Source organism: Bombina bombina, chromosome 3 (assembly GCF_027579735.1).
Source record: "Bombina bombina isolate aBomBom1 chromosome 3, aBomBom1.pri, whole genome shotgun sequence".
Taxonomy (NCBI): domain Eukaryota; kingdom Metazoa; phylum Chordata; class Amphibia; order Anura; family Bombinatoridae; genus Bombina; species Bombina bombina.
Window position 1 is genome coordinate 633,961,083 of NC_069501.1, and position 24,782 is coordinate 633,985,864.

General features: G+C 39.5%; 1 protein-coding gene across 1 annotated transcript in view; it reads left to right on the forward strand.

Moving 5' to 3' along the window:
* The window catches only part of LOC128652459 (uncharacterized), a 321,251-nt gene that overhangs the window by 257,076 nt on the left and 39,393 nt on the right, over positions 1–24,782 (forward strand). The window contains exon 7 of the mRNA XM_053705396.1: positions 9,046–9,253. Coding sequence (XP_053561371.1) covers positions 9,046–9,253 — 208 coding nt within the window. The remainder of the gene's footprint in view (positions 1–9,045; positions 9,254–24,782) is intronic.

The following is a 24,782-nucleotide window of genomic DNA, read 5'->3' on the forward strand; positions in this document are numbered from 1 at the left end:
GCTCCCTTTCCCCTGCCACAAGAGTAGTGTTCTTAGGGACCATAATAGATTCTCTATTAATGAAGATTTTTCAGACAGAGGTCAAGAAAAACAAAATAATTTCCTCTTGCCTCTCTCTTCAGGCTACTGCTCATCCTTCATTGGCTCAATGTATAGAGGTAATCGGTCTGATTGTGGCTTCCATGGACATCATTCCTTTTGCTCAATTCCATTTGAGAGCTCTCCAGTTGTGCATGCTCAGACAATGGAATGGCGACCATGCAGATCTATCTCAGAGAATAGAGTTAGATCAGTCGTCAAGGGATTCTCTCCCATGGTGAATTTTTTAGGAACATCTGATAATGACCGTGCTGCACTATATAATGATGATGAGTATTTATACACAGATAATGACCGTGCTGCACTGTATAATGATGAGTATCTATACACAGACAATGACCGTGCTGCACTGTATAATGATGATGAGTATTTATACACTACTAATCAGCACATTGTGCTGTATACAAATTTGGATTATCTATAATCTAATATGAGCATCTTGCACTGAAGAAAAATGTTCCTGCAACCTGCATTAATAAAAGACTTCCCTGCATTAGGATTGTACACATTCTGCCCACCCCTGCACATCTATAGACTGCTATGGGAACCCTCAGGACTTGAGCCCTGGTGCCACTGCATCTGCAGCACCAATGGCAATTCCATCCCTTTTCACAAACTATGGTAGGGTTAGAGCTAGGGATTGGGTTTAAAGTTAGGTTTATGGCTAGGATTTATAATTACTTTCTGCTGATGCTCATTGGCTTATACTGTAGGTACTTCCTGCTAATGAGCAATAGTGTCCAGTGCACATTGGCTGAAAGTGATAACATTTATACCAATCAGCCAAAGAGCATTTGTAGGAAGTGCAATGATTTTACTTTTATAGTTCCAATTTAATTTTAAACAGTTTTTTTTGTCTGAGAGGATTAAGTAGACTACATTACTAGTGTTTCAGGCTTACTTGCGGCAAGTCTGAATTGCTGAGGTCCTAAAGCTGCATTTGCATCTTAATAAATGGAGCCCTTTATGTTTTACAGAAATACATAGCAGGGGAAGAGCTAAGTTACTCTGTAAACATTTTATCTCTGCAGTTTGGTCTAAAATGAAAAAAAAAAACCTTCAATTTGGATAGCTGATATGTTCTGTCCCTCTTTGTAAAAACAAATATTTATCCCTTAAACCTTTTGTGGGTATTTTTATGTTTTTTTCTTTCAACTTGTGTATATTTTTACATCTGAGGTTTAGGAAGTTCCAGCAGTCTCGGCTCAGTTACAGCCGAGAGCTGGAGTTACTAAGCACCAGGCATCTCCCCGCATATGGAACCGGAGCGCTATTGGTGCTCTAGTTCTTTATGAGGGCAGATGCCAGATTGTTACAAACGGTGACACTGTGTGTGTCACCATTTGTAACAATCATCTGTTGGTGCTGGCGGGAGGTGTGGGAGGGAATCCAGGAGTTAGGTGGGTGGCCCAGCATCGAAGGGGGGAAGAGGGAGGGGCAGGGAGTGGGATGGCCCTGAGCTGCACTGCAAAAAATAAAGGGAGAAGGAGGGAAGGGATGCTACAGAAAGAAAGGTGAGGTGGTAATGTGGGGGTCCCTAACTAATGATAACAGGAAGGGGGAGGTGAATAACTACTACACTACAACAACAAAAATAATTATATTTTAAAAAAGTGGTTCATAGGTACTCGGTGAGGGAGGAAAGAGAGCTGTTTGGGAGGGATCAGGGGGTGGGAAGTGTCAGGTGGGAGGGTAATCTCTGCACTTAAGCTAAAATTAACCTTACAAGCTACCTAATTAACCCCTTCACTGTCGGAAATTATAGAAGTGTTATGCACAGCTGCAATTAGCAGCCTTCTAATTTCCAAAAAGCAATGGCAAAGCCAAATATGTCTGTTATTTCTGAAAAAAAGGGGATCCCAGAGAAGCTTTTACAACCATTTGTGCCATGATTGCACAAGTGGTATGTAAATATATTCAGTGAGAAGCCCAAAGTTTTTTAATATGTAATGATTTTTTTTATTGGATCGCATTTGACAGTGAAATGGTGGCATGTAGCTTGGGTTATCTACTTAAAGGACCAGTAAATACAATAGATTTGCATAATCAAGAAATGCATGATAACAAGACAATGCAATAGCACTTAGGGGCATATTTATCAAGCTCTGTATGTTTGGCTCGCCGGAAACAGAATTTATGAAGCAGTGGTCTAAAGACTGCTGCTCCATAACCTGTCTGCCTGCTCTGAGGCGGAGGACAGAAATCAACCCGATTGAATAGGATCGGGTTGATTGACACCCCCTGCTAGCGGCCGATTGGCCGCGAATCTGCAGGGGCTGCATTGCACCAGCAGTTAACAAGAACTGCTGGTACAATGATAAATGCCGACAGTGTATGCTGTCGGCATTTATCGATGTGCAGCGGACATGATCCGCAATATCGGATCATGTCCGCTCGCACCTTCATAAATAGGTGAACTTTAAATTAGTAGTAGATTTTTTTTCTGACAAATTTCAAAGTTATGTCTGTTTCCACTCCCCCTGTATCATGTGATAGCCAACAGCCAATCACAAATGCATTTACATATATTCTGTGAGTTCTTGCACATGCTCAGTAGGAGCCGGTGCATGTAAAAAGACTGTGCTCATTTAGATAATAGAAGTGCATTGGGAAGTTGTTTAAAATTGTGTGCTCTACCTTAATCATGAAAGTTTAATTTTGACTTTTGTGTTTCTTTAACTGTGTACTTGAAAATGACAGTTGCTTGCAGATAGTTTATGAAGACAAATCTAATATGTGTCTGTGTTTAGCAATAACAAATTATATATACAGTTATATTTTATGTCTTGTTTTGTTTCATTTCACCTTTATTCATTTGTGCTGTCTTTGAATTTTCTGTGCTTATCATTACTCCAGTCTCTGTTTGTAGAAGATGTCTGCTATGTAGTTATAGGGAAATGTACATATTGGACACTGAGGCGATAATTATATGCCTCATGCTAAAGCTACTAGTGCTTGCAGTATTTATTTTGGGCCCTACGGATATATTTTCTCCAAGGGTAGTAATTACACGCCTCTAACAAAATATTCTTATGAAAGCATGTTACTCCGAACATCAATGAGCCCCTGCAAGCTTATGATTATGACCAGAAATGCTATACTGCTACCGTTGTAATGTTAAATATTCAATTTAGAGTGACTTTTTACTCCTTTAATACCAGACCAGTTTTAAAACTGGATACCATTAATCAAAAGATTTACACTACAAGAAATAAATACAGGTAGCCCTCAGTTTACGCCAGGATTAGGTTCCAGAAGGAATGGTTGTAAATCGAAACCGTTGTAAATTGAAACCCAGTTAATAATGTAAGTCAATGGGAAGTGAGGGAGTTAGATTCCAGGCCCCTCTCAAAATTGTCATAAGTAACACTTAATACATTATTTTTAAAGCTTTGAAATGAAGACTTTAAATGCTAAACAGCATTATAAACATAATAAAATAATCACACAACACAGAATATATAATTAAACTAAGTTAAATGAACAAAAACATTTGCTAAACAGCATTAACCTAATAAAATAATCACAAAAAACAGACTTTACTTGTATTTTTCTGCAAACAGTTATTTCTATGCATTCCAATCTGGACTGATTTATAGACAGGAAGATCTTATTCCTTTGCAAGCTGCTCGATAGCTCAGGTCTGGTTAAACTGATTAATTTCAGCTTGCTTGGCTTGCATATCTTTGCTGCAACACAAGCGGACAGCTACACCTACTGGTTATTTTAATCAATGCACTGCTTCTCAATGCTTTTCAATAGCAGTCACATGACTGAAAAAAAAAGGTTGTTATTCTGAAACGGCTCAAATTGAACCATTGTAAACCGAGGGCCACCTGTACTGGTTTTCCATAGCCGAAAACTAGTTAAGGATCATATTCAAAAATCAATCTATGGAAGCCTTTGTGACTAAATGCTTTATGTTATTTAAACATGATATTTAATTTTAATCAATTCTATTTCTAATATATATTATATTTATATTTATTAGAAATAGAATTGATATGTCTCTTTATGTGTATGTGTGTGTATATATATATATATATATATATATATATGTCTGGAAATTTCCACTAGTAAGACGAGTAGCGAGTAATTATATTTTCCAAGCTGTTTGTATATATATATATATATATATATATATATATATATATATATATATATATATATATATATATATATACAGTAAAGTGTTCTTTATCAATGATACATTCGTAATTCAAAGAAATTATAAAATTATAGATGTCAGAGTTTTTTTTTTCATGATAGCTTATAAATATTTGTCAATTGTTTGTTTAACAGCATTGCATTTGCTGTATGCTGTAAACTCAACTTGAAGGATGAAAATATACACACAAGCAGATGCTCTGCATCAGGTCAGATACTGTGCACTGGTGTTCTCCTCACTCCCGCCTGTAAAATGATGTCTGTGTCTCCAATTCTTTGTTGTGTAATCAGTCTCAGAAAAAAGTCCATTAGTTACGTACATTCATGGGCTGTTTTTTGCTGTTCGCTTTTATTGAACATTGTTGAAATAGGTCATAGAAGGAGCTGAGTCACATGGAAGTCAACAGTTTGATGTCAGCTTTCTCACTATTTTATATCTTAGATCTATTTAATGTTATATGCAGAATATATTTTAACCACAACAAACATTTTAGCTATCATATATACTGTTTAGTCACCTCTAAATAATCTGAGGGTTTGATGCATGAATATACCAGACTTTTTATTAAAGGGACATATTAATCTTTTTTTTTTCTTCATTTATTTTAAAAAGCAGCAGTTACAACCATTAAAATTATTTTTTTTGTGTAAAAAGGGCTAAATAAATTTGTTTGAATATAAGTGCAAAATAATGTGCAACTGAGTCCTAGGGGCCTATTTATCAAAGCGTCAACCGAAAATATGTTGGAGTTTCTCATCGTAATTGTTGCGACGTTGATCCAACCCAGTTATCAAAGCGTCAAGATCGGCAAATGTTGAAATTTGTGACGTAACATACGATCCCGTGATCTCAATCCGACACAGATCGATGCTTACGTCATTACATATGTTCCGAATACACATTCAACTCTATTTGACACTTTTTCCAATTTATCAAACTTTTAACAGGTACGCTTGCGGCTATTCCGACGCACCGTACCTGTTTTTTAAACCGCCACCCTTGAGGCAGCGGATGCCATAGAAATCAATGGGAGTATAAAAGCAACGAAAGCTTATGATCGATGCTGCAAGAGAATTAAATATACCCCATTGATTTATATGGTTGAAAAAAAGTTACGTTTACACCTAACACCCTAACATAAACCCCGAGTCTAAACACCCCTAATCTGCTGATCCTGACAAATAAAATGTATTAACCCCTATCCCGCCACTCCCTGACACCGCCGCCACTAAATAAACTTATTAACCCCTAAACCTCTGGCCTCCCACATCACCACCACTAACTAAACCTATTAATCCCTAAACCGTCAGCCCCCCACATCGCCAAAAACTAAATTTAGCTATTAACCCCTAAACCTAACAACCCATTAACTTTAAATTAAAATGATAAATTTCCACTAGTAAGACGAATAGCGAGTAATTATATTTTTCAAGCTGTTTGTATGTATGATTTAAAGCAAGATGTCTATGCTTGGCAACCAACAAACCTAACTGAACTGGAGATGTTTTGCAAGGAGGAATGGTCCAACATACCTTCATCCAGAATCCAGACACTCATTACAGGCTATAGGAGGCGTCTAGAGATGTTATTTCTGCTAAAGGAGGCTCTACTAAATATTGATGCAATATTTCTGTTGGGGTACCCACATTTATGCACCTGTCTAATTTTGTTTTGATGCATATTGCACATTTTCTGTTAATCCAATAAACCTCATTTCACTACTGAAATATTACTGTGTCCTTCAGTTATTTGATAGATCAACATGAAATTGCTGATCCAAACACCCAATTATTTATAAATGAAAATCATGGAAATTGTCAGGGGTGCCTAAACTTTTGCATACGGCTGTGTGTGTATATATATATATATATATATATATATATATATATATATATATATATATATATATATATATACAGTAAAGTGTTCTTTGATCAATGATACATTCATATTTCAAAGAAATTATAGATAGTGTCAGAGTTTTTTTTTTCATGATAGCTTATAAGTATTTATTTGTCAATTTTTTGTTTAACAGCATTGTATTAAACATTATTACAAAGTCCTAAATTACAAAAAAAAACCACTAAGTTACAAAAAATAACAAACACTAAATTACGAAAAACTTATATAAATAACAAACGAAATGATCCAAAATAAAAAAAATGTAACCTAATCTAATAGCCCTATCAAAATAAAAAAAGCCCCCCAAAATAAGATGGATGAAGACATCGCCACCTGGATGAAGACTTCTCCGTCTGGATGTCGGGACTTCAGAACTGTAAGTGGATCTTCGGGGGTTAGTGTTAGGATTTTTAAAAAATATTTGGGTTGGTTTTTATTTTGGATTAGGGTTTTGGCTTGTAAAAGAGCTAAATGCCAGTTTAAAGGCAATGCCCATCCAAATGCCTTTTTCAGGGCAATAGGTAGCTTATTTTTTTTTTTTAAATTAGGGTTTTTATTTGGGGGGTTGGTTGGTGGGTTTTACTGTTGGGGGGTGTTTGTATTTTTTTTTTACAGGTAAAAGAGCTGATATCTTTGGGGCAATGCCCCACAAAAGGCCCTTTTAAGGGCCATTGGTAGTTTATTGTAGGCTAGGGTTTTTTTTTTTATTTTGGGTGGGCTTTTTTATTTTGATAGGGCTATTAGATTAGGTGTAAAAAAATATTTTGGATAATTGCGTTTGTTATTTTTTGTAATTTAGTGTTTATTTTTTGTAACTTAGTGTTTGTTTCTGTAATTTAGGACTTTGTAATGTTTAATTGTATATTTAAATAATTTTATTAGTGATAGGTTTTTAATATGTCATTTAGTTTATTTAATTGGTAGTTTAATTTAAATTTAGTATAATAGTTAGGGTAGGTTAATTTATAGTTAAAAATTAGTTTATTTTAATTCTACAGGTAAGTTTTAATTTATATTAAGATAGGGATCTTGTAATGTTAATTTAAAGTTAAGGGGTTGTTAGGTTTAGGGGTTATTAGCTTAATTTAGTTTTTGGCAATGTGGGGGGCTGACGGTTTAGGGGTTAATAGGTTTAGTTAGTGGTGGTGATGTGGGAGGCCAGAGGTTTAGGGGTTAATAAGTTTATTTAGTGGCGGCGATGTCGGGAAGCGTCGGAATAGGGGTTGATATTTATTATTTGGTTTAAGGGTTAATAGGTAATTTATGGGTGTTAGTGTACTTTGTAGCAGTTTAGTTGGTATAAATAAAGTTGGGAAAAACATGAATAACAGCGTCATCGATGACTGTTAGTTAACAAAAGTCCGATGCTCATTGCGCTGTACTTGGTGTGCATGTTTTTGATGGCTTTTTTAATAAATATGGAGATTGTATTCAGATCTGTGGCCGTGATGTTTGGCGATGTTAGGTGAGTGTATTGACGCCGCGAATGCAACATAGTTGACGCTTTGATAAATATCCCTCCTAGGATTCTAATGCTGTCTGGCTCAGAGGGACAGCGCCACAGAACAAAAAAAAATGGTTTATCCAGCAAAGCTCTGTAATACATTTAGAAACATTCTCTTTTAAATCAAACAAATAAATATTTTGAGTTGTCCCTTTAAGTTAGAATTTCCCTCTTTAAAATGTAATCTTCAGATATAGGGCCTATTTAACAAAGGTCTGTAGGACCTGATCCGACAGTGCGGATCAGGTCCGACAGACCTCGCTGAATGTGGAGAGCAATACGCTCTCCGTATTCAGCATTGCACCAGCAGCTCTTGTGAGCTGCTGGTGCAACGCCGCCCCCTGCAGATTCACGAGCAGGGTGGTGTCAATCAACCCGATCATATTTGATCGAGTTGAATTGCGGTGATGTCTGTAAGAGCAGGCGGACAGGTTATGGAGCAGCGTTCTTTAGACCGCTGATTCATAACTGGTGTTTCTGGCGAGCCTGCAGGCTCACCAGAAACACGGGCCCATCCAGAGCTCCATCCGGAGCGTGATAAATGGGCCCCATAGGGTCTTTTGTTTTGGAATTCCGTTTTTCAGATAAGTTTTTCTCTATTAAAGGGACAGTCAACACTTGAGATAACAGTATCCGATATTTAAAAATAAAAAACAAAGATACGCCTGCACCGTACTCCTTTTGTCTTACCTACTTCCTTCTCCTAGTAATCATTGACGATAACTTCTATAATATGATGTACATATGGCAGCCTAACTCCCCACACTGTTATGTATCTACCTTCTTCTTCAAATGATTAGCCAATCAGAATCCAATCCTCGGTCAGAAATTGCAAGCACGTTCAATTTCTGACCGAGGATTGGATTCTGATTGGCTGATCATTTGAAGAAGAAGGTAGCTACGTAACGGTGGGGGGAGTTAGGCTGCCATATTTACATCATATTATAGAAGTTATCGTTGATGATTACTAGGAGAAGGAAGTAGGTAAGACAAAAGGGGTACAGTGCAGGCGGATCTTCGTTTTATTTTTAAATATTGGATACTGTTATCTCAAGTGTTGACTGTCCCTTTAATGTGTTAATTTGTTTAATGTAAGTGTGATCATTTTTTCTTTTTTTGTATTATTTGTTTGTATTACCAGGTCATTAACATTTTCTATAAAGTAGATCAACTCCTTTTTATAAATTCTATCAGCAGTTTGTTACTGTGAACATTTTAATAAAACTGTAATTATTACAATTATGGCTAGTAATTTATGTATTTACATTTGTGTACATTACTCATCCCTTTTATTATTAAAATTGTGACTAATAATGAATGTATTTGCATTTATGCACATTACACAGCAATGTTTATTTTATATTATTTGCAGGTACAGAGCTTACACCTCCAGCTTTAAACTGCACTGGAAGCGATGTACTGTCAGATGTTGTCTGTACTATTATTTCATCTGACTATGAGCATATGTCAGCAGTTTGTGACAGACTTGGTGGCAAATTACTTCCACAGAGACTGCGACAATTCATATGGAGGGACAAACTGTTAAAATCTGATAAAGTTTACAAAGGAGGCAACATCAAGTAAGCTTGCTTTATATTAAATATCATGATTAGGCTTTTATGGATAGTTCACTAATAATCACACATCTGCTCTATACCCACTGTTGTATACCAAATGGTTTTTTTTTAATTTTAATAATGAATTATACACACACACATATGTGTATATATATATATATATATATATATATATATATATTCTACATTATTGAACCTTATGGTAAACACTTTGGGCCAGATTAGGAGTGAAGCACTAACTGTTACGCGCAAGCGCAAGCGATAAGGGGTTTATTGCGGGGTGTTTAGACGTGCAATTGAATTTAACGTGCTTCGGGTTATCGTGATCTCAGAGCTCTGATGAACAGTTATGCTTCAATAAAAAGTGTCACAAAAAGCATCGAAAATACATTTCACAGTACAGTTACAATCATAATAACACTGGCCTAGATTAGGAGTTGTGCGTTAGCCTTACAAAGCAGCGTTAAGAGGTCCTAACGCTGCTTTTTAACGCCCGCTGGTATTACGAGTCTTGCAGGAACAGGTGTTTGTATTTATTTTCTCCAACATTGGTGTGTCCGGTCCACGGCGTCATCCATTACTTGTGGGAATATTCTCTTCCCCAACAGGAAATGGCAAAGAGCACAGCAAAAGCTGTCCATATAGCCCCTCCTCAGGCTCCGCCCCCCAGTCATTCTCTTTGCCGCTCTGAACAAGTAGCATCTCCACGGAGATGGTGAAGAGTATGTGGTGTTTAGTTGTAGTTTTTTCTTCTGCTATCAAGAGTTTGTTATTTTAAAATAGTGCTGGTTGTACTATTTACTCTAAAACAGAAAGGGATGAAGAGTTCTGTTTAAAAGAGGAGTATGATTTTAGCAGCAGTAACTAAAATCAATTGCTGTTCCCACGCAGGACTGTTGAGCCCAGAGAACTTCAGTTGGGGGGAACAGTTAGCAGACTTTTCTGCTCAAGGTATGACTAGTCCATTTTCTAACAAGACTGTGTAATGCTAGAAGACTGTCATTTTCCCTCTTGGGGATCGGTAAGCCATATTCTTAGACTCTTAACAGAATGAAGGCTTATTATGGGCTATACACTGGTTGACACTCTTATGGCCTAAATCGATTGCTTTATTTAAGTTTTTTATGTAATCTGAGGTGATTTATAAAACTTTTATTGTGGGGGAACGTTTTTAGGCGCCAGGCAGTTGTTTAGACACCTTTCCAGTCAGGAAGGGCCTTTAACTATAGTAGGCAGAGCCTCATTTTCGCGCCATAACTGCGCAGTTTCTTTTGGATGAAGTGCATGCAGCTGCATGTGAGAGGGTCTGGTGATCATTGAAAACGTTCCTGGAAGGCTTAATTTGGTATCGTATAACTCCTAAGGACAGGTGAAGTCGCAGCAAACGCTGTGGCTGGGACTGTAGTGGGGTTAAAAATTGTTATTTGATTAAACGGCTCCGGTTTCCTCATTTAAGGGGTTAAAAGCTTGAAAATTGGGGTGCAATACTTTTAAAGCATTAAGACTCTGTGGTGAAAATTTGGTAAAGATTGGATATTTCCTTCATAGTTTTTCACACATTCAGAAATAAAGTGTGCTCTGTATAAAATTTAAAGAGACAGTAACGGTTTGGTTTTAAAACATTTTTTTTTTGCATTATTAGCCTGTTTAAGCCTGTCTAACATGTCTGTACCTTCATATGGAACATGTTCTGTATGTATGGAGGCCAAGGTGGTCCCCCCTTCAAATGTATGTGATAATTGTGCCATGGCGTCCAGACAAAGTAAGGACAGTACTGTCACATTTAATAAGGTTGCCCAAGATGATTCCTCAAATGAAGGTAGTGGGGATAGTTCATCATCCTCTCCTTCTGTGTCTACACCAGTAATGCCCGCGCAGGCGACCCCTAGTACATCTAGCGCGCCAATGCTTGTTACTATGCAACAATTAACGGCAGTAATGGATAATTCCATAGCTAATATTTTATCCAAAATGCCAGCATTTCAGAGAAAGCGTGATTGCTCAGTTTTAAATACAGTGGAGCAAGAAGGCACTGACGATAGTTTATCTGTCATACCCTCACACCAGTCAGAAGTGGCAGTGAGGGAGGGTTTGTCGGAAGGAGAACTTTCAGATTCAGGAAGAATTTCTCAACAGGCAGAACCTGATGTTGTGACGTTTAAATTTAAGTTAGAGCATCTCCGCGCATTACTTAAGGAGGTGCTATCTACTCTGGATGATTGTGACTCTTTGGTCATTCCAGAAAAATTGTGCAAGATGGACAAATTCGTAGAGGTCCCGGTGCACCCTGATGCCTTTCCGATCCCTAAAAGGGTGGCGGACATAGTGAATAAGGAGTGGGAGAAACCAGGCATACCCTTTGTCCCTCCTCCTATATTTAAGAAATTGTTCCCCATGGTCGACCCAAGGAAGGACACATGGCAAACAGTCCCTAAGGTTGAGGGGGCAGTTTCTACCCTAGCCAAATGCACGACTATTCCCATTGAGGACAATTGTGCTTTCAAAGATCCTATGGATAAAAAATTGGAGGGTTTGCTTAAAAAGATTTTTGTTCAGCAATGTTACCTCCTCCAACCTATTTCGTGCATCATTCCTGTCACTACGGCGGCGTGTTTCTGGTTCGATGAACTAGAAAAGTCGCTTAATATGGAGACTCCATATGAGGAAGTCATGGACAGAATTCACGCACTTAAGTTAGCTAATTCCTTTATTTTAGATGCCGCTTTGCAATTAGCGAGATTAGCGGCGAAAAATTCAGGGTTTGCAATTGTGGCGCGCAGAGCGCTCTGGCTAAAGTCTTGGTCGGCGAATGTATCTTCCAAGACAAAATTGCTTAATATCCCTTTCAAGGGTAAGACCCTTTTTGGGCCAGAATTGAAAGAAATTATTTCAGACATCACTGGGGGGAAGGGCCATGCCCTCCCACAGGATAGGCCTTTTAAGGCTAAGAATAAGTCCAATTTTCGTTCCTTTCGCAATTTCAGGAACGGACCGGCTTCTAACTCGGCAGCCTCTAGACAAGAGGGTAATGCTTCCCAGGCTAAACCAGCTTGGAAACCAATGCAAGGCTGGAACAAGGGTAAACAGGCCAAGAAGCTTGCTGCTGCTACCAAGACAGCATGAAGGGGTAGCCCCCGATCCGGGACCAGATCTAGTAGGGGGCAGACTCTCTCTCTTTGCTCAGGCTTGGGCAAGAGATGTTCTGGATCCCTGGGCACTAGAAATAGTCTCTCAGGGTTATCTTCTAGAATTCAAGGAACTGCCCCCAAGGGGAAGGTTCCACATGTCTCGCTTGTCTTCAGACCAAATAAAGAGACAGGCATTCTTACATTGTGTAGAAGACCTGTTAAAGATGGGAGTGATACACTCAGTTCCAACTGTGGAACAAGGTCAGGGGTTTTACTCAAACCTGTTTGTAGCCCCCAAAAAAGAGGGAACTTTCAGACCAATTCTGGATTTAAAAATTCTAAACAAATTTCTCAGAGTTCCATCGTTCAAAATGGAAACCATTCGAACAATTTTACCTACAATCCAGGAGGGTCAATATATGACTACCGTGGATTTAAAGGATGTGTACCTAAATATTCCTATCCACAAAGATCATCATCAGTTCCTAAGGTTCGCCTTTCTGGACAAACATTACCAGTTCGTGGCTCTTCCATTCGGTTTAGCCACTGCTCCCAGAATTTTCACAAAGGTGCTAGGGTCCCTTCTAGCGGTTCTAAGACCGAGGGGCATTGCAGTGGCACCTTATCTAGACGATATTCTAATTCAAGCGTCGTCTCTTTCCAAGGCAAAGGCCCATACAGACATTGTTCTACCCTTTCTCAGATCTCACGGGTGGAAGGTGAACGTAGAAAAGAGTTCCCTGTCTCCGTCAACAAGAGTTCCCTTTTTGGGAACAATAATAGATTCTTTAGAAATGAAGATCTTCCTGACAGAGGTCAGAAAGTCAAAGCTTCTAAACGCTTGTCAAGTTCTTCACTCTATTCTGCAGCCTTCCATAGCTCAGTGCATGGAAGTAGTAGGATTGATGGTTGCAGCAATGGACATAGTTCCTTTTGCTCGAATTCATCTAAGACCATAACAACTGTGCATGCTCAATCAGTGGAATGGGGACTATGCAGACTTGTCTCCCCAGATTCAAGTAGACCAGGTAACCAGAGACTCACTCCGTTGGTGGTTGACTCAGGATCACCTGTCTCAGGGAATGAGTTTCCGCAGACCAGAGTGGGTCATTGTCACGACCGACGCCAGTCTATTAGGCTGGGGCGCGGTCTGGGACTCCCTGAAAGCTCAGGGTCTATGGTCTCGGGAAGAGTCCCTTCTCCCGATAAACATCCTGGAACTGAGAGCCATATTCAATGCGCTCCGGGCTTGGCCTCAACTAGCGAAGGCCGGATTCATAAGATTCCAGTCGGACAACATGACGACTGTAGCTTACATCAACCATCAGGGAGGAACAAAGAGTTCCTTGGCGATGAGAGAGGTTTCCAAGATCATCAAATGGGCGGAGGATCACTCCTGCCACCTATCTGCAATTCATATCCCAGGAGTAGACAACTGGGAGGCGGATTATTTGAGTCGTCAGACTTTCCATCCGGGGGAGTGGGAACTCCATCCGGAGGTCTTTGCCCAGTTAACCCAATTATGGGGCATTCCAGACATGGATCTGATGGCGTCCTGTCAGAACTTCAAGGTTCCTTGCGACGGGTCCAGATCCAGGGATCCCAAGGCGATTCTAGTGGATGCATTAGTGGCGCCTTGGTCGTTCAACCTAGCTTATGTGTTTCCACCGTTTCCTCTCCTTCCCAGGCTCGTAGCCAGTATCAAACAGGAGAAGACCTCGGTGATTCTGATAGCTCCTATGTGGCCACGCAGGACTTGGTATGCAGACCTGGTGAATATGTCATCGGCTCCACCATGGAAGCTACCTTTGAGACAGGATCTTCTAGTACAAGGTCCATTCGAACATCCAAATCTAGTTTCTCTGCAGCTGACTGCTTTGAAATTGAACACTTGATTTTATCCAAGCGTGGATTTTCAAATTCAGTGATAGATACTCTAGTCCAAGCCAGAAAACCTGTGACTAGAAAGATTTACCATAAAATATGGAAAAAATATATCTGTTGGTGTGAATCCAAGGGATTCTCCTGGAGTAAGATTAAAATTCCTAAGATTCTTTCCTTTCTCCAAGAGGGTTTGGATAAAGGGTTGTCAGCAAGTTCTCTAAAGGGACAGATTTCTGCTTTATCTGTCTTGTTACACAAACGACTGGCAGCTATGCCAGATGTACAAGCTTTTGTACAGGCTTTAGTCAGAATCAAGCCTGTCTACAGACCCATGACTCCTCCTTGGAGTCTAAATTTAGTTCTTTCAGTTCTTCAAGGGGTTCCGTTTGAACCTTTACATTCCATAGATATCAAGTTACTATCTTGGAAAGTTCTGTTTTTGGTTGCTATTTCTTCTGCTAGAAGAGTTTCTGAATTATCTGCTTTGCAGTGTGATCCACCCTATCTGGTGTTCCATTCAGATAAGGTTGTTTTGCGTACTAAGCCTGGTTTTCTTCCAAAAGTTGTTTCCAACAAGAATATTAACCAAGAAATAGTTGTTCCTTCTCTGTGTCTGAATCCAGTTTCAAAGAAGGAACGTTTGTTACACAATTTAGATGTAGTTCGTGCTTTAAAGTTCTATTTAGAAGCAACAAAGGATTTTAGACAAACCTCATCTTTGTTTGTCGTTTACTCTGGTAAGAGGAGAGGACAAAAAGCTACTGCTACCTCTCTTTCTTTCTGGCTGAAAAGCATTATCCGATTGGCTTATGAGACTGCCGGACGGCAGCCTCCTGAACGAATCACAGCTCACTCTACTAGGGCTGTGGCTTCCACATGGGCCTTCAAGAACGAGGCTTCTGTTGATCAGATATGTAAGGCAGCGACTTGGTCTTCTCTGCACACTTTTGCCAAATTCTACAAATTTGATACTTATGCTTCTTCGGAGGCTATTTTTGGGAGAAAGGTTTTGCAAGCCGTGGTGCCTTCCGTTTAGGTAACCTGATTTGCTCCCTCCCTTCATCCGTGTCCTAAAGCTTTGGTATTGGTTCCCACAAGTAATGGATGACGCCGTGGACCGGACACACCAATGTTGGAGAAAACAGAATTTATGCTTACCTGATAAATTACTTTCTCCAACGGGGTGTCCGGTCCACGGCCCGCCCTGGTTTTTTAATCAGGTTTGAAATTTTTTTCTCTATACACTACAGTCACCACGGCACCCTATAGTTTCTCCTTTTTTTCTCCTAACCGTCGGTCGAATGACTGGGGGGCGGAGCCTGAGGAGGGGCTATATGGACAGCTTTTGCTGTGCTCTTTGCCATTTCCTGTTGGGGAAGAGAATATTCCCACAAGTAATGGATGACGCCGTGGACCGGACACACCGTTGGAGAAAGTAATTTATCAGGTAAGCATAAATTCTATTTTAACTAGGTAGAATAGTTACTAAATAGTTATTAACTATTTAATAACTACCTAGTTAAAATAAAGACAAATTTACCTGTAAAATAAAACCTAACCTAAGTTACAATTACACCTAGCACTACCACTATAATTAAAGGGGCAGCCTACAATAGAATTGTTATTGTTTTAAAAGACAGATAATCCCTTTATTACCCATTCCCCAGTTTTGCATAACCAACACAGTTATATTAATATACTTTTTACCTCTGTGATTACCTTGTATCTAGGAACCTTCTTCCAGCCCCCTGATCACATGACTGTGACTGTTTATTATCTATTGTCTTGCATTTAGCATTGTGTTGTGCTAAATCTTAAATAACCCCCTGTGCCTGAACACAGTGTTATCTATATGGCCCACGTGTACTTTCTGTCTCTTTGTGTTGAAAAGGAATTTAAAAAGCATGTGATAAGAGGCAGCCTTCAAGGGCTTAGAAATTAGCATATGAGCCTACCTATGTTTAGTTTAAACTAAGAATACCAAGAGAAAAAAGCAAATTTGATGATAAAAGTAAAATGGAAAGTTGATTAAAATTACAAGTCCTATATGAATAATGAAATTTTAAATTTGACTAGACTGTCCCTTTAAATTAATTCCCTAAATTAAATACAATTAAATAAAATTAGCTAAAGTACAAAAAAAACAAACACTAAATTACAGAAAATAATAAACAAATTACAAGATTTTTAAACTAATTACACCTAATCTAATCCCCCTAGCAAAATAAAAAAGCCCCCCAAAATAAAAAAAACCCTAGCCTAAACTAAACTATCAATAGCCCTTAAAAGGGCCTTTTGCGGGGCATTGCCCCAAAGTAATCAGCTCTTTTACCTGAATTTTTTTTTTACAATTCCCCCCCCAACATTAAAACCCACCACCCACACAACCAACCCTACTCTAAAACCCACCCAATCCCCCCTTATAAAAACCTAACACTAACCCCTTGAAGATCACCTTACCAGGAGACGTCTTCACCCAGACGGGCAGAAGTCTTCATCCAGACAGCATCCTCTATCTTCATTCATCCGGCACGGAGCGGGTCCATCTTCAAGACATCGACGCGGAGTATCCTCTTCTATACACGGCCGACGACTGTATGAAGGTTCCTTTAAATGACGTCATCCAAGATGGCGTCCCTTCAATTCCGATTGGCTGATAGAATTCTATCAGCCAATCAGAATTAAGGTAGAAAAAATCCTATTGGCTGATACAATCAGCCAATAGGATTGAACTTCAAGCCTATTGGCTGATCCAATCAGCCAATAGGATTGAGCTGGCATTCTATTGGCTGTTCCAATTTTGGATGACATCATTTAAAGGAACCTTCATTCAGTCGTCGGCCGTGGACAGAAGAGGATGCTCCGCGTCGGATGTCTTGAAGATGGACCCGCTCCGCGCCGGATGGATGAAGATAGAAGATGCCGTCTGGATGAAGACTTCTGCCCGTCTGGAGGACCACTTCTGCCCAGTTGGATGAAGACTTCTGCCCGTCTGGAGGACCACTTGTGCCCGGTTGGGTGAAGACGTCTCCCGGTAAGGTGATCTTCAAGGGGTTAGTGTTTTTTTAAGGGGGGATTGGGTGGGTTTTAGAGTAGGGTTGGTTTGTCTATTTTAACTAGCTAGTTATTAAATAGTTAATAACTATTTAATAACTATTCTACCTAGTTAAAATAAATACAAAGTTGCCTGTAAAATAAAAATAAAACCTAAGATAGCTACAATGTGACTATTAGTTATATTGTAGCTAGCTTAGGGTTTATTTTATAGGTAAGTATTTAGTTTTAAATAGGAATTATTTAGTTAATTGTATTGATTTTATTTAGATTTATTTTAATTATATTTAAATTAGGGCGTGTTAGGGTTAGACTTAGGTTTAGGGGTTAATAACTTTATTATAGTGGCGGCAACGTTGGAGGCGGCAGAGTAGGGGTTAATAAATCAAATGTAGGTGTCGGCGATGTTGGGGGCGGCAGATTAGGGCTTCATAAGTATAATGTAGGTGGCGGCGGTGTCCGGAGAAGCAGATTAGGGGTTAATAATATAATGCAGGTGTCGGCAATGTTGGGGGGCGGCAGATTAGGGGTTAATAAGTGTAAGATTAGGGGTGTTTAGACTCGGGATTCATGTTAGGGTGTTAGGTGTAGACATAAATGTATTTTCCCTATAGGAATCAATGGGGCTGCTTTTTTGCAGGTGTTAGGGTTTTTTTCAGCCGGCTCTCCCCCATTGATTCCTATGGGTAAATCGTGCACGAGCACGTTTTACTAGCTCCACATCTCACTGTAATACCAGCACTGCTTCCGTTAGCGGTGAGCAGGTAAAACATGCTTGTGCACGATTTCCCCATAGGAATCAATGGGGGAGAATCGGCTGGAAAAAAAATCTTAAACCTGCAAAAAAGCAGCGTTCAGCTTCTAACGCAGCCTCATTGATTCCTATGGGAAAATACTTTTTATGTCTACATCTAACACCCTAACATGAACCCCGAGTCTAAACACATCTTACACTTATTAACCCCTAATCTGCCGCCCCCGACATTGCCAACACCTACATTATATTATTAACCCCTAATCTGCTGCCCACGACATCGCCGACACCTGCATTATATTATTAACCCCTAATCTGCCGCTCCCAATGTCGCCGCAACCTAACTACACTTATTAACCCCTAATCTGCCGCCCCCAATATCGCCGCCACTATACCAAAATCTAAGTCTAACCCTAACCCTAACACCCCCTAACTTAAATATAATTTAATTAAATTTAAATAAAATAACTACAATTAACTAAATTATTCCTATTTAAAACTAAATACTTACCTATAAAATAAACCCTAAGATAGCTACAATATAACTAATAGTTACATTGTATCTAGCGTAGGATTTATTTTTATTTTACAGGCAAGTTTGTATTTATTTTAACTAGGTACAATTGTTATTAATAGTTATTAACTTCCTAGTCAAAATATGTACAAATTTACCTGTAAAATAAACCCTAACCTAAGTTACAATTACAACTAACACTACACTATAATTAAATAAATTACCTAAATTAACTACAATTAATTACAATTAAATTAAATAAACTAAAGTACGAAAAAAAACACTAAATTACAGAAAATAATAAAATAATGACAAGAATTTTAAACTAATTACTCCTAATCTATTCCCCTAATAAAATAAAAAAGCCCCCCAAAATAATAAAAATCCCTACCCTATACTAAATTACAAATAGCACTTAAAAGGGCCTTTTGCGGGGCATTGCCCCAAAGTAATCAGCTCTTTTACCTGTAAAAAAAAATACAATACCCCCCCAAAATTAAAACCCACCACCCACACACCCAACCCTACTCTAAAACCCACCCAATCCACCCTTAATAAAACCTAACACTAACCCCTTTAAGATCACCCTACCTTGAGACGTCTTCACCCAACCGGGCAGAAGTGGTCCTCTAGACGGCCAGAAGTCTTCATCCAGGCGGCATCTTCTATCTTCATCCATCCGGAGCGGAGTGGGTCCATCTTCAAGCCATCCGACACGGAGCATCCTCTTCCATCCGACGACTAACACTAAATGACGGTACCTTTAAATGACGTCATCCAAGATGGCGTCCCTTAAGTTCCAATTGGCTGATAGAATTCTATCAGCCAATTGGAATTAAGGTAGAAAAAAATCGCATTCTATTGGCTTTTCCAATCAGCCAATAGAATGTGAGCTCAATCCTATTGGCTGATTGGATCAGCCAATAGGATTGAACTTCAATCCTATTGGCTGATTGCATTTCTACCTTAATTCCGATTGGCTGATAGAATTCTATCAGCCAATCGGAATTGAAGGGACACCATCTTGGATGACGTCACTTAAAGGTACCGTCATTTAGTGGTAGTCGTCGGATGGAAGAGGATGCTCCGCGTCGAATGGCTTGAAGATGGACCCGCTTTGCTTCGGATGGATGAAGATAGAAGATGCCGCCTGGATGAAGACTTCTGCCTGTCTGGAGGTCCACTTCTGCCCGGATCGGATGAAGACTTCTGGCTGTCTGGAGGGACCACTTCTGCACGGTTGGGGTGAAGACATCTCAAGGTAGGGTGATCTTCAAGGGGTTAGTGGTTAGGTTATATTAAGGGGGGATTGGGGTGGGTTTTAGAGTAGGGTTGGGTTGTGTGGGTGGTGGGTTTTAATGTTGGGGGGTATTGTATTTTTTTTTACAGCTAAAAGAGCTGATTACTTTGGGGCAATGCCCCGCAAAAGGCCCTTTTAAGGGCTATTTGTAATTTAGTATAGGGTAGGGATTTTTAGTATTTTGGGGGGGCTTTTTTATTTTATTAGGGGGATTAGATTAGTTGTAAAACATACAATACCCCCCCCCAACATTACAACCCACCACCCACATACCACTAATCTAACCTAAACCCCCCCTTAAATAAACCTAACAATAACCCCTGAAGATCTTCCTACTTTATCTTCACCACGCCGGGTATCACCGATCGGTCCAGGCTCCGAAGTTTCATCCAAGCCCAAGCGGGGGCTGAAGACGTCCATCCTCCGGCTGAAGTCTTGATCCAAGTGGCGGCTGAAGAGGTCCATCATCGGGGCTGAAGTCTTCATCCTATCCGGGCAGAAGAGGAGATCCGGACCGGTAGACATCTTCATCCAAGCGGCATCTTCTATATTCTTCCATCCATTGACGAGCGGCTCCATCTTCAAGACCTCCGGCACGGATCCATCCTCTTCTTCCGACGTCCTAACACAGAATGAAGGTCTTATACTTTCGTTTATTTAATTTAATTGTAATTAATTCCGATTGGCTGAAAGAATCCTATCAGCCAATCGGAATTCGAGATGGCGTCCCTCGAATTCCGATTGGCTGATAGGATTCTATCAGCCAATCGGAATTAAGGTAGGAAAATTCTGATTGGCTGATGGAATCAGCCAATCAGATTCAAGTTCAATCCGATTGGCTGATTGGATCAGCCAATCAGATTGAGCTTGCATTCTATTGGCTGATTCGGAACAGCCAATAGAATGCGAGCTCAATCTGATTGGCTGATTGGATCAGCCAATCAGATTGAACTTGATTCCGATTGGCTGATAGAATCCTATCAGCCAATCGGAATTCGAGGGACGCCATCTTGGATGACGTCCCTTAAAGGAGCCTTCATTCTGTGTTAGGACGTCGGAAGAAGAGGATGGATCCAAGCCGGAGGTCTTGAAGATGGAGCCGCTTGTCGACGGATGGAAAGAAGATAGAAGATGCGGCTTGGATGAAGATGTCTAACCGGTCCAGATCTCCTCTTCTGCCTGGATAGGTTTGAAGACTTCAGCCCTGATGATGGACCTCTTCAGCCGCCGCTTGGATCAAGACTTCAGCCGGAGGATGGACGTCTTCAGCCCCCGCTTGGGCTTGGATGAAGACTTCGGAGCCTGGAGCCGATCGGTGATACCCGGCGTGGTGAAGATAAGGTAGGAAGATCTTCAGGGGCTTAGTGTGTAGGTTTATTTAAGGGGGGTTTGGGTTAGATTAGGGGTATGTGGGTGGTGGGTTGTAATGTTGGGGGGGGTATTGTATGTTTTTTTCTCAGGCAAAAGAGCTGAATTCTTTGGGGCATGCCCCGCAAAAGGCCCTTTTAAGGGCTGGTAAGGTAAAAGAGCTTTTCTATTTGTATTTTAGAATAGGGTAGGGCATTTTTTATTTTGGGGGCTTTGTTATTTTATTAGGGGGCTTAGAGTAGGTGTAATTAGCTTAAAATTGTTGTAATATTTTTATAATGTTTGTAAATATTTTTTTATTTTTTGTAACTTAGTTCTTTTTTATTTTTTGTACTTTAGTTAATTTATTTAATTGTATTTATTTGTAGGTATTGTATTTAATTAATTTATTGATAGTGTAGTGTTAGGTTTAATTGTAGATAATTGTAGGTATTTTATTTAATTAATTTATTGATAGTGTAGTGTTAGGTTTAATTGTAACTTAGGTTAGGGATTTATTTTACAGGTAATTTTGTAATTATTTTAACTAGGTAACTATTAAATAGTTATTAACTATTTAATAGCTATTGTACCTGGTTAAAATAAATACAAAGTTGCCTGTAAAATAAATATTAATCCTAAAATAGCTACAATATAATTATAATTTCTATTGTAGCTATATTAGGATTTATTTTACAGGTAAGTATTTATCTTTAAATAGGAATAATTTATTTAATAAGAGTTAATTTATTTAGTTAGATTTAAATTATATTTAATTAGGGGGGTGTTAGTGTTAGGGTTAGACTTAGCTTTAGGGGTTAATACATTTATTTGAGTAGCGGTAAGGTCCGGTCGGCAGATTAGGGGTTAATAATTGTAGGTAGGTGGAGGCGACGTTGGGGGCAGCAGATTAGGGGTTAATAAATATAATATAGGGGTCGGCGGTGTTAGGGGCAGCAGATTAGGGGTACATAGGGATAATGTAGGTTGCGGCGGTGTATGGAGCGGCAGATTAGGGGTTAAAAAAAATATGCAGGTGTCAGCGATAGAGGGGGCGGCAGATTAGAGGTTAATAAGTGTAAGGTTAGGGGTGTTTAGACTCGGGGTTCATGTTAGGGTGTTAGGTGCAGACTTAGAAACTGTTTCCCCATAGGAAACAATGGGGCTGCGTTAGGATCTGAACGCTGCTTTTTTGCAGGTGTTAGGTTTTTTTCAGCTCAAACTGCCCTATTGTTTCCTATGGGGGAATCGTGCACGAGCACGTTTTTTAAGCTGGCCGCGTCCGTAAGCACCGCTGGTATTGGCGGTAAATTATGCTCTACGCTCCTTTTTTGGAGCCTAACGCAGCCATTCTGTGAAAAGGTGCGGGGAAAAAAAAGCCAGCGTTAGCTACGCGGGTCGTTACCGACAAAACTCTAAATCTAGCCGTAAGATAGCTACAATGTAATTATTAGTTATATTGTAGCTATTTTAGGGTTTATTTTATAGGTAAGTATTTAGTTTTAAATAGGAATAATTTATTTAATTGTAGTAATTTTTTCAGATTATTTTAAATTATATTTAAAATAATCTGAAAAAATTACTACAATTAAATAAATTATTCCTATTTAAAACTAAATACTTACCTATAAAATAAACCCTAAGCTAGCTACAATATAACTAATAGTTACATTGTAGCTATCTTACGGCTAGATTTAGAGTTTTGTCTGGTAACGACCCGCGTAGCTAACGCTGGCTTTTTTTTAAGTTAGGGGGTGTTAGGGTTAGGGTTAGACTTAGGTTTAGGGGTTAATAATTTAATTTAGTTGCGGCGACGTTGGGGGGCGCAGATTAGGGGTTAATAAATGTAGGTAGGTGTCTGCGATGTTAGGGATGGCAGATTAGGGGTTAATAAAATGTAACTAGTGTTTGCGATGTGGGAGTGCGGCGGTTTAGGGGTTAATAGGTAGTTTATGGGTGTTAGTTTATGGGTGTTAGTGTACTTTTTATCACTTTAGTTAAGAGTTTTATGTTACAGTGTTAGCCCATAAAACTCTTAACTACTGACTTTTAAATGCGGTAGGAGTCTTGACAGGAGAGGGTGTACCGCTCACTTTTTCCAAGACTCATAATACCGGCTTTAGGCAAATCCCATTAAAAAGATAGGATACGCAAATTACGTAAGTGGATTTGCGGTATGCTAGAGTCGCGGAAAAAAAGTGAGCGGTACACCTGTACCTGCCAGACTCGTAATACCAGCGGGCGTTCAAAAGCAGCGTCGGGACCTCTCAACGCTGCTTTTTAACCCTAACGCAAGACTCGTAATCTAGGCGATAGATTGCTGGGGCTGTTTTTTTTTTTCCTTTTTTTGTGGTTGGTTCATCTGTGTCTGGAAGTTCGGTAATGTCCTTATTCCTTCCTTTTCAGTATCTCGCTTGTGCACTTCATTGGGAGCGCATTGGTTTGAGTTATCCTTTTTTTTCTCTCTGGCATTCTACCCTGGTCAGCTTATCTGCCAGGAGTTGTGAGGCTCCCGTTGTTATTCCTTGTGCGGCACAGAGTTTTCCGGGAGACTGATACTGTAAGTATCTTTGTAGATTATATTGTCTTCTCAAACTAAGGGCTTGTTTGGAGCCTGTCCCTTGTAATCCCCATGGTCTTTAGACTCTGGGGTGTTGCCCTTTGACCCTCTAGGAGACCTAGCTCTTTAGGCTGGTGAGCAGAGGGTCCTGGGATCAGATCCACCTCCGGGTGCTGGTTGCCATCTTCTTAGGCCTGTTAAGATGTCTTTCTAGGTTCTCTGGTCTGAGTCTATTGCGAGCGTCCAATGTCCTAGGGCATTGGGATGTGGGATGCACTGCCTAGGGTGCACTCCTCCGTTTGAGGCAACTTGATGGTTCCTCAGGGGGTTTAGAACATTCGGCCGGTCCCGGTTTCTGGGGGTCTGGCTTATGGCCATGTCTCTTTTTTTTTTTTTTTTTTTAATTTTTTTTATTGGGGGAAAAGCTAAACAAAAAATACATTATATTTCGAAAAGAAAAATCAAAGTACATCTTCATCTTATATAGTCAATATGAGATAACATCTTAAATAAATGAGATACAACAAAAAAAAAAAAAAGAGACTTTTCCAGTTTACTTGCTTTTTACACATCTTTCCCGATATTTTGCCAATTAGAATTATTGTAATGTTTTAGCTTCTCCCACCCTTGTACATTTTTCTCTTTTCTTACATTCTTTATTAGGAACCTCTATGTATACAGTGATATACCTCAAATGAGTTATACTGTCCCTTAAACACTTTCTTGAGTTCTCCTGCTCAATATTACTCCTATTTATCTTCCTTTCCGGCCGAGGGGCTGAAAGTCGCCCCTCCGTAGTGTACTAGATCGAGCACAGAAAAGAACTCAAGGAAAATCACCAACGTATTAAAAACAGTACCCGAGGGGGGGGGGCGCAGGGGGGGGGGGAAAGAAAAGAAAAAAAAAAAGAAAAATCTATATACTTCTAATGTTGCAAATTTTTTTTTTTTTTTTTTTTATTCGAGCATTGTTATAAACGTGCCCAGTGTGT